Source organism: Bos indicus x Bos taurus, chromosome 10 (assembly GCF_003369695.1).
Source record: "Bos indicus x Bos taurus breed Angus x Brahman F1 hybrid chromosome 10, Bos_hybrid_MaternalHap_v2.0, whole genome shotgun sequence".
Lineage (NCBI taxonomy): Eukaryota > Metazoa > Chordata > Mammalia > Artiodactyla > Bovidae > Bos > Bos indicus x Bos taurus.
The window spans coordinates 58,629,415-58,643,374 of NC_040085.1; the positions used below are offsets into that span (position 1 = coordinate 58,629,415).

General features: G+C 42.4%; 1 protein-coding gene across 2 annotated transcripts in view; it reads right to left on the reverse strand.

The window, feature by feature from the left end:
* Window positions 1-297: 297 nt before the first annotated feature.
* SQOR (sulfide quinone oxidoreductase) overlaps window positions 298-13,960 on the reverse strand; it is a 53,839-nt gene continuing 40,176 nt past the window's right edge. The window contains exons 7-10 of one of the 2 annotated variants that reach the window (XM_027554101.1): window positions 4,256-4,439; window positions 2,543-2,610; window positions 1,856-2,034; window positions 298-618 (exon numbers count right to left, since the gene is read on the reverse strand). In XM_027554101.1, the coding sequence (XP_027409902.1) occupies window positions 561-618; window positions 1,856-2,034; window positions 2,543-2,610; window positions 4,256-4,439 (489 nt within the window). In that variant the 3' untranslated portion in view covers window positions 298-560. The remainder of the gene's footprint in view (window positions 619-1,855; window positions 2,035-2,542; window positions 2,611-4,255; window positions 4,440-13,960) is intronic. The other variant, XM_027554102.1, reaches the window with a different exon arrangement.

Below are 13,960 nucleotides of genomic sequence, written 5' to 3' on the forward strand. Positions count from 1 at the left end.
AACGTGGCCTCGGCACGAACACAGTGGAGGAGCAGAGGGGCAGCAGCCAGTCCCCTGTGCCCCCACAGCACCAGCTCTAGGCCACATGTCTTCACAGCCTTCACAGGCACTGTTTCAAATAATACTCTCCCTGGAAATAACTCTTGTTTTTATAAATCCAGACAGGCTCTGGTGAAATTATGCCAGCTCTCAGTTGAATAGTCAAAGTAGGTAACAAGTAAACTATCCCACCACCACAATCTTTTCCTCCCTACAGCTAGAACTTTTCATATCACCAATCAAGATCAAATTTTCTCATAGAATCTCAATCAGTGGGAGTTTTTATTTAAAAAATAGAAGTCTATTTTTTCATTTGAATGTTTCCAAATAATTAAGCTTGTCCTGAGCAGCCTGCATGGGAGCTGCCTGGAGGGACTGGGAAGGGAGGCATTTGGTCACTGTCATCCAGCAGTAAATTCTTTATGGTGTTGGGTTTTGAGTTCTTCGTGCTGCTCTTGGTCAATCCATGGCTGTGATTCTGGTCCAGAAGCCACCCAGGGAGAGCAAGGGCTGGGCCATCCTTAGCTCCTACCCAGATGGAACAATTTCCGCAGAAACGCTGGTCCTCCCCAGTAGCCCCTGTAAGAAATGACACAGAACAGTTCTTTGCATCAGAAAAAGGGGGTGACTTCAGGCAGCAGGATATTTAAAGGGAAGCCAGGCTGCTCACAGACACTGTTTCTCAGGCTATAAAGCAAGACTGACAGCAAGGTAGAAAGAACCCATGTCTAGGAGGGCGTAACTGACCTTAACACTGACTTGCTATGTGAGCCTGGACATACTGACTCAATTCAGCAAACCTGTAACAAGCCTCTACTACGCGCAAACTGCAGTCCTCTCTACCTTGAGCAGCTCATAAATTAGGTACAGGTCCAGGTTTCCAAACCTACTGGCATTTTGGACCATATACTTCTGAATGGTAGGGGACTGTCCTATTCAGCAGCATCCTTGGCCTCTGCTCACTAGATGCCCGTAGCATCCCCTCCAGCTGTGACAACAAAATATATCTCCAGATATTGTCACATGTCCCCTGGGGAGCAGAATCATCCCTAGCCGAAAAACACTGGTGTCTACATTTTGACTTACTTTTCTCAAAGGGTTTGGGAAAGTCAAATGAGATTTTTTTTTTTTTTGCAACAAGGAAGAGGAATTATTAAGTTTGTCACTGTTTACTTATTGAATGCCTACGATGGACCTGTCTCTTTATGTATTGTCTTATTCATCCCATCCTGTGAGGAAGACAGTGTTCCTTTCATTTTGCAGGTAAGACACTTAAACACAGAGAGTTTAAGCAACTTGCCCTAGGACGCAGAGCTGGTAGGTGGCAGATGTGACTCAAACACAGGTCTCCAAAGCTTAGCTCTTAATTAGTATGTTTTCTTTTTCTTATAATAAAAACAAAATTAAGGTGGCAGATGATAAAGTACTTGACAGGTCAAAGTGATTCACTATAATTATGATGATGATGATGGTGTATCCAGCAGCAAGAGAGTGCCAGAACATGAAAGACAGGAGAACTGGTCACTGCCGATTATAAAAAGAAGAGGCTGTGTCCTTGGGTGGGTGGTAGCTGTGCTATGGCTCCTTCTCTCACCCAGGGCAGCCTCTTGCCCACCACATCTGGCTGAGGCTTCAGAACCCTTCTCAGACTGCCATTACCAATCCTTGAGACATGACTTAGCAAGGTACATCCCCTTTGCCCATCCTGCTCAGGGTCATATCTCCTGAAGCTGGAAGGCCTCCTTGAAACAACCCCCCTGTACAGGCTGTTGCAATCTGCTAACAGGTATGCCTCTCCCCCAGGTGACGTACTTACCTCAGCATCAAATTCCAATACAGGAACGGCATCATGTCAGCCTTCATGAGGTACATGGAAAGTCTCTCTTTGCTCTGGTCAAAAGGGAAGGTTTCCAGGGGCTCAGCGTTGTAGTTAAACTCCGCGAGAATCACACGGTTGTAGCCAGTCACCAGTGGACACGACGTGTAGCCATCATACTGTGATTGAGACAGAGTTGGAAAGCGGCTTTTTTTCATGTGCTATCTAGACACCTTGGCTTCCCAGGTAACTCAGATGGTAAAGAATCTGCCTGACAATGCAGGAGATGCAGGTTCAATACCTGGGTTGGGAAGATCCCCTGGAGACAGAAAGGGCAACCCACTGCAGTATTCTTGCCTGGGAAATTCCATGGATGGAGGAGCCTGGCTGGCTACAGTCCATGGGGTCACAAAAAGTCAGACACAACTGAGCGACCAAACAACAACCACCTAGACATCTTAGAACTTATCATTTACTCTGAGCAGTGGTAATGTTTTCCTTTTTTGTATATTCTACTTTTTGTACAATGAAAATATAGAAATTATATAGCAAGGATATACTAAAGGCAAAAATTGAAGTGCCCGTAATAGAGAAACTAATTAAGAAAGCAGCAAAATTGTGGGAAAAGTTTTCATGAGGAATGGAAGATGCTAAGTTGAGACAGTGATTCTTATAAGGCATACAAACCTTCTTCACTGGTGTTTGATTCTTCATAATCAGAGAAATTGTTCTGTCAAGTATTCCTGACTGGGCAGCTATATAAGAAATGGAAAAGTCAGAAAATCAGAAGTGTCTAGATTTTCCAGGAAAACTAATTTGCGAATAATTTTAACGTGAAGAAGTTAAGAAGGCTCCAAATCCCATCCGTCTAGATTGTAACTAGAACACAACTCAACCCAGTGATGGACTGTAGCTTCACCAAGGACCAGACAAACTAACAGGACAGGCTCCTGAGGTGACACAGTGGGAGGCACAAACACACAACCCGAATCTGATCACAGGAAACTACCAGACAATTCTAAACTGCGGTATTTTCCATATAACCAACCAGCACTCTTCAAAAATGTCAATGTCATGTAAGTGAAAAAATAAATGTCAGAGGCTTGTTCTAGATTAAAGAAAACCAAAGAGACATGGCAATCAGTGTGGAGTGTGGCCTTTGGCTCACAGATTTAAGGGGAATTGGGGATGGTGGGAGGAAGAGTGGATAGGCAAAGCTAAAAAGGACATATTTAGAAAAACTGGAGAAATTCACAATGGGTTGTATTGATGATTTCATAATGTAATGTTCAATTTCTTAGACATAAAAATGATCTTGTGGGTATAAAGGAGAAAGTCCTTTTTCTTAGGAGACAGAAGTTGAAGTGTTTGAGGGTGAAGTATCATGATGTCAAAATTTACTTTCAGATGACTTTTAAAAAGGTACATAGAGTGATCAAACAAAATATTCATTTATTGGATAATTATTATATTGGTCACAAAATATGAATAATTGGTTAATACCTGAAGGGTATATGGGTATTCATTGTACTTTCAAAGTTTTCATAGGTTTGAGATTTTTGAAATGAAAAGTTTGGGGGAAATGACTATAAATAATAAGAAGGACATTCAGTGGATTTCCTAGAATGCCTTTCTTAGGTTGATATAGTCAACAAAAGTAACACATGTTCTGTGGGTATGTAATTCACACGAAACGCTCCCATACCCACCGGCAGGGAGGTTCGTGTTTTATAGCATCTAAAAAAGACAGTTCGTGTCTACAGAAAACAGAATCCAAAAGGCAATTCTCTCCATCACTGCTAGAGTGGAACATCGACGTGAAGAATTTAGTTGCCCAGGCTGAGGCCTTAATCGTGTACCAATCAGGGCACTCTTCACTGTATCTGTCTTAACACAGCAATTTTCTGCTCTGCAAGCTTTCATTGACTTGCATGTGTTTTCTGGGGAAACAAATGCTTCCCTAGTTTTACAGTGTTTCAGGCAGAAGAAAAACAGCCAACCTGCCCAGCATCAGCGATGTTCCAAAGAAGACCACGGATGTGAGCACGGTAGTATGAGAAGTTAACAGAATTCTAGAGAGCTGGAAAAGTGGCACCACTCTCTCCAATGTCCCCCTCCCCTGAAAACCACCCCTCTGACCCAGAAAAGGCAGATGAGGTCATGCTACTCTGGTGCAAAGCATTCAACAGATACTGTCTTCTTTACACAACACTAGGTTCATTGACAACACTTCTGTTTTGGGGAGGCCAAAGGCGTTTTTAGGCACAAAAGTTTCTTCATTAATATAATTAGTATATAATGAAATGCTGCTGGTGTCCAAGTTTTGTTTTTGTTATGGCGGTGCCTTAGCAGAAGGCACCCATGCTTTGAGTGAGAAGGGAACATAGCTCAAGGCCTTACCTACGGCGGCAGCGGTCTTTGATGTCGGCAGGTTGGTACAGTCCCCGATCCCAAACACATTTGGGTACCGCTTGTGCTGCAGAGTGTCTTTGTCCACATCCACCCAGCCGGCAGCATCAGCCACAGGACTCGTCTTAAGGACATCTGGTGGGCTCATGGGTGGTGTAACGTGAAGCATTTCATACTGCAAAAAAGGAGAGCATCCAAATGTGTTTGTTCCATTATTTCCATAGCCCCACAGGCTCTGGCCCCGACTCCCTGACACACACATGGACTATGGCTGCACGGAGCACTGTACAGTTAGTGCTCGTACTGGTCCACATGCTTGCCAAGATCCATGCTCCCGTGCAAGGCAGTGATAAAATAACTAACATGGTCTCCTGGTACAGAGTTCATGGGATCCCTTTGGCAGCTGGCATGGGGGAATCTGAAAAACTGGAGTGAACTTCACTAACATTTTGAAAGAACTCATTGATGCTTCTACCTGTTACTGAAATGAAGCGGGTGATGTATCTCAGCTGCTGTCTTCCTGACCCTCGACTGATGACTTGTAAAGTCTGGTTACACCAGGTTTACTCTGCAAAGAGGTTCTCAGAGTGCATAAAACTTGTAAAAACCCATGTTAGGAGCTGATAAGTGAGCACCATTCTCAAATATGAGTCAACTCTCAAAACACGAAAAGGAAACCATCAAACACCAATTTAAGGTGAAATAAAGGCAGCAAGAATATTGGCTAGCACAATGAAGAAGGAGAGGTCTGATTCAGTATTGGGTTTACTGAACTGCGTAGGAGGCAGGATGGATTTTTTTCCCCAAAAAACCTTTATCAAGGAAGGCTACCCTTGGCAATTAGGCACTGACCCAACCTAATCAGTTCTGATGGCTCATGTAACTCTTTTGTTTATGTGATATGCTTGTTTGTTTGTTTACATAATATTTTGTAGTTTATTCTATTTCTTTTAACCAACTCCATCTAGCAATTTCAACTTGATTAAGTGTTCATAAAACATTTCATTACAGTGAAAACTTTAGCATCTTAGGACAATCCTAACCTTGCGATAGTCAACAGCCCCTGATTTTCATAACAAGTTCTGCATCTTCACCAGGGCCTGGGAGTCATGATAGCAGAGGGAGTTAGGGCTGTGACTTATATTTATTCCCACTCTCAGTTATGAGCTTAGTCAGCCTTAAGGTGGAAGAAGTGGAGCGAATGTGCAGTGCTTTGCAAAGTACTCTAGTTGGCTCTCTAGTGGCCTGGGTCCCTGAGGCTGCCTGTTAATTTACATGCAAACTGAGCACATGTCTGCAGGACAGCAGATGGAATAGTCAACAACCATCATCCACCAAATTATTAAGGCCATGTCCGTATTTCTGAAGTTAAGCAGAACTGAGGGCCAAATCTTATTAGCATCATCTCTATCTATTAGAGTTAATATGTGCTTGAATTTCACAAATACACATGAATTTCATACATCTTTTCTAGAAGGGAGGTTAAATATTTCCACATAATCATCATAAAGGGATGACATTTTACTTGAGCAAAAGAACTACTAGGGTCATTTTATAGATTTGTTGGAAATTAATATTGCCATTCAGTTATAGCTTGTTTTTTATCAATTATTTCCATAAACTGAATCTAGTGAATAACATGGTTCTCCTTCATTAACATAAATAACCTATTCAGAGTAGTGGTGTTCAAAATTTTATGTTTATAAAGAAGATCTGTAGAAAATTCAGGTTCCCGGGCCCTACCACCCCAAGATCCCAATCCATTAGGTCTGGGAGAAGAACGGGAATGTGTACTTTAACAACCTCCACCCCAATGATTCTGAAACATGAAACCTGTAGATGACAGTATTAGAAACTCTGGCTTAAAGGAACAGGTTCATTTATAATGAAAAATGAAAATGCTATTACTTAGTCACTTCACCTTTCCTATAAGGAGATGCACTGTACTGGATAATCTCCAAAATCTCTTCTAGTTCTAGGATGCCATGATATAAAACAAGTTCAGATCTCTAAAAACGGGAGACTTGGGCCAGTTCACAAGCTCTCTATGAAGGATCAGAGACTAGAGACTTTGGGTACATTTAATTCTTTACAGGAGTGGTGCTCAGTCCTGATTACACATGAGAATCATTAGGGGAACTTTGGAAACTCCCAATCCTCAATCCAGACCCCAGACCAATTAATCAAAATCTCTGGGAGTTAGACTCAGGCATCAGCATGTTTTGAAAGTCCTCTGGGTGATTGAAATGTGCAGCCAGAACTGAGAGTCACTGCTCTAAAGCCTTTCGGTAGATTTTTTGAAATTCATATTTTAAACAGTAGAATTAGGTCTGAAGAGAAAATCTAATCTAAAAGCCTATACTTCAAAAGGGACACAAATAATCTTCTTTCTTTATAAACCCTTCAGAAGAACAATCAGTTCAGTTCAGTCGCTCAGTCGTGTCCAACTCTTTGCGACCCCATGAATTGCAGCATGCCAGGCCTCCCTGTCCATCACCAACACCAGGAGTTCACTCAGACTCATGTCCATCAAGTCAGTGATGCCATCCAGCCACCTCTGGATGGCTGTCATCCTCTGTCATCCCCTTCTCCTCCTGCCCCCAATCCCTCCCAGCATCAGAGTCTTTTCCAATGAGTCAACTCTTTGCATGAGGTGGCCAAAGTATTGGAGTTTCAGCTTTAGCATCATTCCTTCCAATGAACACCCAGGATGATCTCCTTCAGAATGGACTGGTTGGATCTCCCTGCAGTCCAAGGGACTCTCAAGAGTCTTCTCCAACACCACAGTTCAAAAGCATCAATTCTTCGGTGTTCAACCTTCTTCACAGTCCAACTCTCACATCCATACATGACCACAGGGAAAACCATAGCCTTGACTAGACGGACCTTTGTTGGCAAAGTAATGTCTCTGCTTTTGAATATGCTATCTAAGTTAGTCATATCTAGGTTACTCCTTTCCTTCCAAGGAGTAAGCATCTTTTAATTTCATGGCTGCAGTCACCATCTGCAGTAATTTTGGAGCCCCAAAAAATAAAGTCTGACACTGTTACCCCTGTTTCCCCATTGATTTCCCATGAAGTGATGGGACCAGATGCCATGATCTTTGTTTTCTGAATGTTGAGCTTTAAGCCAACTTTTTCACTCTCCACTTTCACTTTCATCAAGAGGCTTTTTAGTTCCTCTTCACTTTCTGCCATAAGGGTGGTGTCATCTGCATATCTGAGGTTATTGATTATTTCTCCCGGCAATCTTGATTCCAGCTTGTGCTTCTTCCAGTCCAGCATTTCTCATGATGTACTCTGCATATAAGTTAAATAAGGAGGGTGACAATATACAGCCTTGATGTACTCCTTTTCCTATTTGGAACCAGTCTGTTGTTCCACGTCCAGTTCTAACTCTTGCTTCCTGACCTGCATACACATTTCTCATGAGGCAGGTCAGGTGGTCTGGTATTCCCATCTCTTTCAGAATTTTTCACAGTTTACTGTGATCTACACAGTCAAAAGCTTTGGCATAGTCAATAAAGCAGAAATAGATGTTTTCCTGGAACTCTCTTGCTTTTTCCATGATCCAGCGGATGTTGGCAATTTGATCTCTGGTTCCTCTGCCTTTTCTAAAACCAGCTTGAACATCAGGAAGTTCACGGTTCACGTATTGCTGAAGCCTGGCTTGGAAGAACAATAACCATTTATTTATCCAAGTCCCTATCTGCAAGCCTCAACTAACCACGGCACAGCAGAGAACCAGAGAGAAAAGGACCTAATAACAAAATTAAGTTCATGCACTCAAGCTCATACACTTGATGCATAAAAATATGCTGTGGGCCCTCACACACCACCCATCTGCTTTTACTTTACATAGAATTTAATGAGTTTGGCTATCTCATTTTCCAGCCAATAAAAAGATTAGAAGTAGCAGTTTTAAAATGCTGGAGCTAGAAGGATCTCCCAGTCACAACTGCCTGACAGCTAGGAAGGAAGAAAACAAGAAAACTACAAAGAGGATGCACACAAAATCAAATAACAGAGTAGATGGACATCCTTTCATAAGAGGATAATTAGCCCTAAACAACCCAGTAGGCCCTAGACGCATAACTATATAAGAGCTACTCAAAATGATGACCGTGAGCTGGGGCAAGGAGACAAGCCTGGGACATCCTAGGACACCAGAAAACAAGGAAGTGCTCAAAAATGTAATGGGGACATGTCACAAGGACATTAAGGGCCATTCTGAAAGGGTTCCTGCTGACCCAATCTGGGACAACTTGAGCACCAAAATACTTAAGGACAGAATGAATCATAAACTGAAATGAAAGTATCTGCTGACATATCAATAAACAAGAAATGTCACAGCCATCAGCAATTTCTGGCCTCCAAATACGAATGAGGGCTCCCAAAACTGCAATCCAGTGGATGCAGCCACCCCCCCAACCCCCCCGGTGACTGCTGAGGAGCTGGGGGAATGAAGAAGCAAGGTGAGCAAGGAAACAGGATGGGCCCCAGATAGCTGAGGTGCTCATGAAAGGAATGAATCAGTGAGCCCAGAAGCTTGCATCTTCCCATACACAGAATGCTGAATTCCTTAGCTTGCTACCTGATTTTTGATGTTCAGACTGCTTGCTCCCTTTGTTGAAAACCTGTATATAGCCTGACTTCCCCTCCTGCCTCCACGGAGCAGTTTTCTCAGAGCTACTGCTGTCTGCCTGACTCAGAGTCCTAAACATTCCCACCAAATAAAATAACTCTCTACTTTTAGGTTGTGACTATATAAATTTTTTTTTAAGTGACTATATGTTTTAGTTGACAAACCAGTGGGGGAAAATACAGGCATTCATAAGTTCATCAGTTCAGTTCAGTCGTTCAGTTGTGTCCAATTCTTTGTGATCCCATGAACCGCAGCACGCCAGGCCTCCCTGTCCATCACCAACTCCCAGAGTCTACCCAAACCCATGTCCATTGAGTTGGTGACACCATCCAACCATCTCATCCTCTGTTGTCCCCTTCTCCTCCTGCCCTCAATCTTTCCCAGCATCAGGGTTTTTCAAATGACTCAGCTCTTCCCATCAGGTGGCCAAAGTATTGGAGTTTCAGCTTCAACATCAGTCCTTCCAGTGAACACCCAGGACTGATCTCCTTTAGGATGGACTGGTTGCATCTCCTTGCAGTCCAAGGGACTCTCAAGAGTCTTCTCCAACACCACAGTTCAAAAGCATCAATTCTTTGGCAGCTTTCTTCATAGTCCACCTCTCGTATCTATACATGACTCCTAGAAAAACAATAGCTTTGACTAGACAGATGTTTGTTGGCAAAGTAATGTCTCTGCTTTTGAATATGCTATCTAGGTTGGTCATAACTTTCCTTCCAAAGAGTAAGCATCTTTTAATTTAATGGCTGCAACCACCATCTGCAGTGATTTTGGAACCCAGAAAAATAAAGTCAGCCACTGTTTCCCTATCTATTTGCCATGAAGTGATGGGGCTAGATGCCATGATCTTCGTTTTCTGAATGTTGAGCTTTAAGCCAACGTTTTCACTCTCCTCTTTCACTTTCATCAAGAGGCTCTTTAGTTCTTCTTCACTTTCTGCTATAAGGGTGGTGTCATCTGCATATCTGAGGTTATTGATATTTCGCCCAGCACTCTTGATTCCAGCTTGTGCTTCTTCCAGCCCAGCATTTCTCATGATGTACTATGCATATAAGTTAAATAAGCAGGGTGACAATATACAGCCTTGACGTACTTCTTTTCCTATTTGGAACCAGTCTGTTGTTCCATGTCCAGTTCTAACTGTTGCTTCCTGACCTGCATACAGGTTTCTCAAGAGGCAGGTCAGGTGGTCTGGTATTCCCATCTCTTTCAGAATTTTCCACCTAAGTTCATACTAATAATTAATTGGGAAGGGAGAGCTTTTGCTGATAGGATGCCAAGAATCTACCAGTACAGGTGGAAGGAATGCTAGACTGGAATATCATTTTGCAACCACCATAGTAAAGACTGGATTAGGCAAAAATCATCAATGGATGCTAAATCTATTGGGAAACTTTAATGAGTAGGGAGTAGGGTGTTTGCATGGTCTTAGAGTGCCCCTGTCCTTATTAGTAGCAAAAAAGAAAAAGAATAATAATTCTCTACAGTGAAGATACTGGACCATATCTGGACTTGTGATCAAAATGAATATCATCAAGGGGCAGATGAGCACTGTGTGCTTTCTAATGTGTTATCCTAGAAAGACATCACTTATGCAGCATTTCAGCCCAAAATGCCGAGCCTGAAACTCATCACCAGGAAACACAGACAAACCCAAAACGAGGACACCCTATTAAAAAATAAAAGTCAGGGAGGGAGCTGTATTATTTCAAAATGCAGGGTCATGGAAGACAGAGAAAGGCTGTAGAAATGTTCCAGATTAAAGGACGCTAAAAATACATGACAATTAAATGCAATACCTGCCTGTAGACCAACTTCTGGAGGACAGGAAGTACTATAATACTATTCATCAATCAACAAAACTTGAATACAAATCATAGATTAAAATATTGTATCCTTGCTAAATTTACTGAATTGATAACTGTAATGTGGTTACATAAAAGAATACTCCTAACTCTTAGGAAAATTATGGTGAAATATTTAGGGGTAAAGGGCCATGACACATAAGGTACATGAGTGTGTGCTAAGTTGCTTCAGTTGTGTCCAACTCTTTGCGAACCTATGAACTGTAGCCCACCAGGCTTCTCTGTCCACGGGATTTTCCAGGCAAGAACACTGGAGAGGGTTGCTATGCCCTCCTCCAGGGGATCTTCCCAACCCTGGAATCAAACACCCATCTCTAGTGTCTCCTGCATTAGCAGGCAGTTTCTTTACCACTTTACCAGCCTGGTGGCTCAGATGGTAAAGAGTCTGCCTACAGTGTGGGAGACCCAGGTTCAATCCCTGGGTTGGGAAGATCCCCTGGAGAAGGAAATGGCAACCCACTCCACTATTCTTGCCTGGAGAATCCCATAGATGGAGGAGCCTGGCAGACTACAGTCTATGGGGTTGCAGGGAGGCGGACAGGACTGAGCAACTTCACTTCTTTACCACTAGCACCACCTGGGAAGCCTGTGATGTACATAACTCACCTTTAAATTCTTTAGGGAAAATATATTACATTACATTATATTTATATAGAGAGAGAGAAGCAGTGAAGGCAATGATAAAGCAATGGGGTAAAACTCTGCAACAAGTGAATCTAGGTAAAGGCTATATACAGTTTTCTTTCTACTATTTTTATTTTTGCAACTTCTCTAAGTTTAAGATTATTTCCAAATGAAAGTTTTTTAAAATTATGACCTTGAGTCATTAGCAGCATTTTAAATGATAGTCAGTACACACCAACAACACAAGAGAAGACTCTACACATAGACATCACCATATGGTCAACACCGAAATCAGAGTGATTATATTCTTTGCAGCCAAAGATGGAGAAAACAAGACCGGGAGCTGACTGTAGGTCAGATCATGAACTCCTTATTGCCAAATTCAGACTTAAATTGAAGAAAGTAGGGAAAACCACTAGACCATTCAGGTGTGACCTAAATCAAATCCCTTATGATTATACAGTGGAAGTGAGAAATAGATTTAAGGGACCAGATCTGATAGACAGAGTGCCTGACGAACTATGGACGGAGGTTCGTGACATTGTACAGGAGACAGGGATCAAGACCATCCCCATGGAAAAGAAATGCAAAAAAGCAAAATGGCTGTCTGGGGAGGCTTTACAAACAGCTGTGAAAAGAAGAGAAGCGAAAAGCAAAGGAGAAAAGGAAAGATATAAGCATCTGAATGCAGAGTTCCAAAGAATAGCAAGGAGAGATAAAAAAGCCTTCCTCAGCGATCAATGCAAAGAAATAGACGAAAACAACAGAATGGGAAAGACTAGAGATCTCTTCAAGAAAATTAGAGATACCAAGGGAACATTTCATGCAAAGGTGGGCTCGATAAAGGACAGAAACGGTATGGACCTAACAGAAGCAGAAGATATTAAGAAGAGGTGGCAAGAATACACAGAAGAACTGTACAAAAAAATCTTCATGACCCAGATAATCACGATGGTGTGATCACTCACCTAGAGCCAGACATCCTGGAATGTGAAGTCAAGGGGGCCTTAGAAAGCATCACTACTAACAAAGCTAGTGGAGGTGATGGAATTCCAGTTGAGCTATTTCAAATCCTGAAAGATGATGCTGTGGAAGTGCTGCACTCAATATGCCAGCAAATTTGGAAAACTCAGCAGTGGCCACAGGACTGGAAAACGTCAGTTTTCATTCCAATCCCAAGGAAAGGCAATGCCAAAGAATGCTCAAACTACCGCACAATTGCACTCATCTCACATGCTAGTAAAGTAATGTTCAAAATTCTCCAAGCCAGGCTTCAGCAATATGTAAACCATGAACTTCCAGATGTTCAAGCTGGTTTTAGAAAAGGCAGAGGAACCAGAGATCAAATTGCCAACATCCGCTGGATCATCGAAAAAGCAAGAGAGTTCCAGAAAAACATCTATTTATGCTTTATTGACTCTTCCAAAGCCTTTGACTGTGTGGATCACAATAAACTGTGGAAAATTCTGAAAGAGATGGGAATATCAGATCACCTGACCTACATCTTGAGAAATATGTATGCAGGTCAGGAAGCAACAGTTAGAACTGGAATGGAACAACAGACTGGTTCCAAATAGGAAAAGGAGTACGTCAAGGCTGTATATTGTCACTGTGCTTATTTAACTTATATGCAGAGTACATCATGAGAAACGTTGGGCTGGAAGAAGCACAAGCTGGAATCAAGACTGCTGGGAGAAATATCAATAACCTCAGATATGCAGATGACACCACCCTTCTAGCAGAAAGTGAAGAGGAACTAAAGAGCCTCTTGATGAAAGTGAAAGAGGAGAGTGAAAACGTTGGCTTAAAGCTCAACATTCAAAAAACTAAGATCATGGCATCTGGTCCCATCACTTCATGGCAAATAGATGGGGAAACAGTGGAAACAGTGTCAGACTTTATTTTTGGGGGGGCTCCAAAATCACTGCAGATAGTGATTGCAGCCATGAAATTAAAAGATGCTTACTCCTTGGAAGGAAAGTTATGACCAACCTAGATAGCATATTCAAAAGCAGAGACATTACTTTGCCAACAAAGGTTCATCTAGTCAAGGCTATGGTTTTTCCAGTGGTCATGTATGAATGTGAGAGTTGGACTGTGAAGAAAGCTGAATGCCGAAGAGTTGATGCTTTTGAACTGTGGTGTTGGAGAAGACTCTTGAGAGTCCCTTGGACTGCAAGGAGATCCAACCAGTCCATTCTGAAGGAGATCAGTCCTGGGTGTTCATTGGAAGGAATGATGCTAAAGCTGAAACTCCAATACTTTGGCCACCTCATGCAAAGAGATGACTCATTGGAAAAGACCCTGACGCTGGGAGGGATTGGGGGCAGGAGGAGAAGGGGACGACAGAGGATGAGATGGCTGGATGGCATCACCGACTCCATGGACATGAGTCTGAGTGAACTCCTGGTGTTGGTGATGGACAGGGAGGCCTGGCGTGCTGCGATTCATGGGGTCACAAAGAGTCGGACATGACTGAGCAAATGAACTGAACTGAACTGAACTGACATACCATTTAAGAATGGAAAGATGTAGGCAATACATTTTAGAGAGAGCTTCCAAT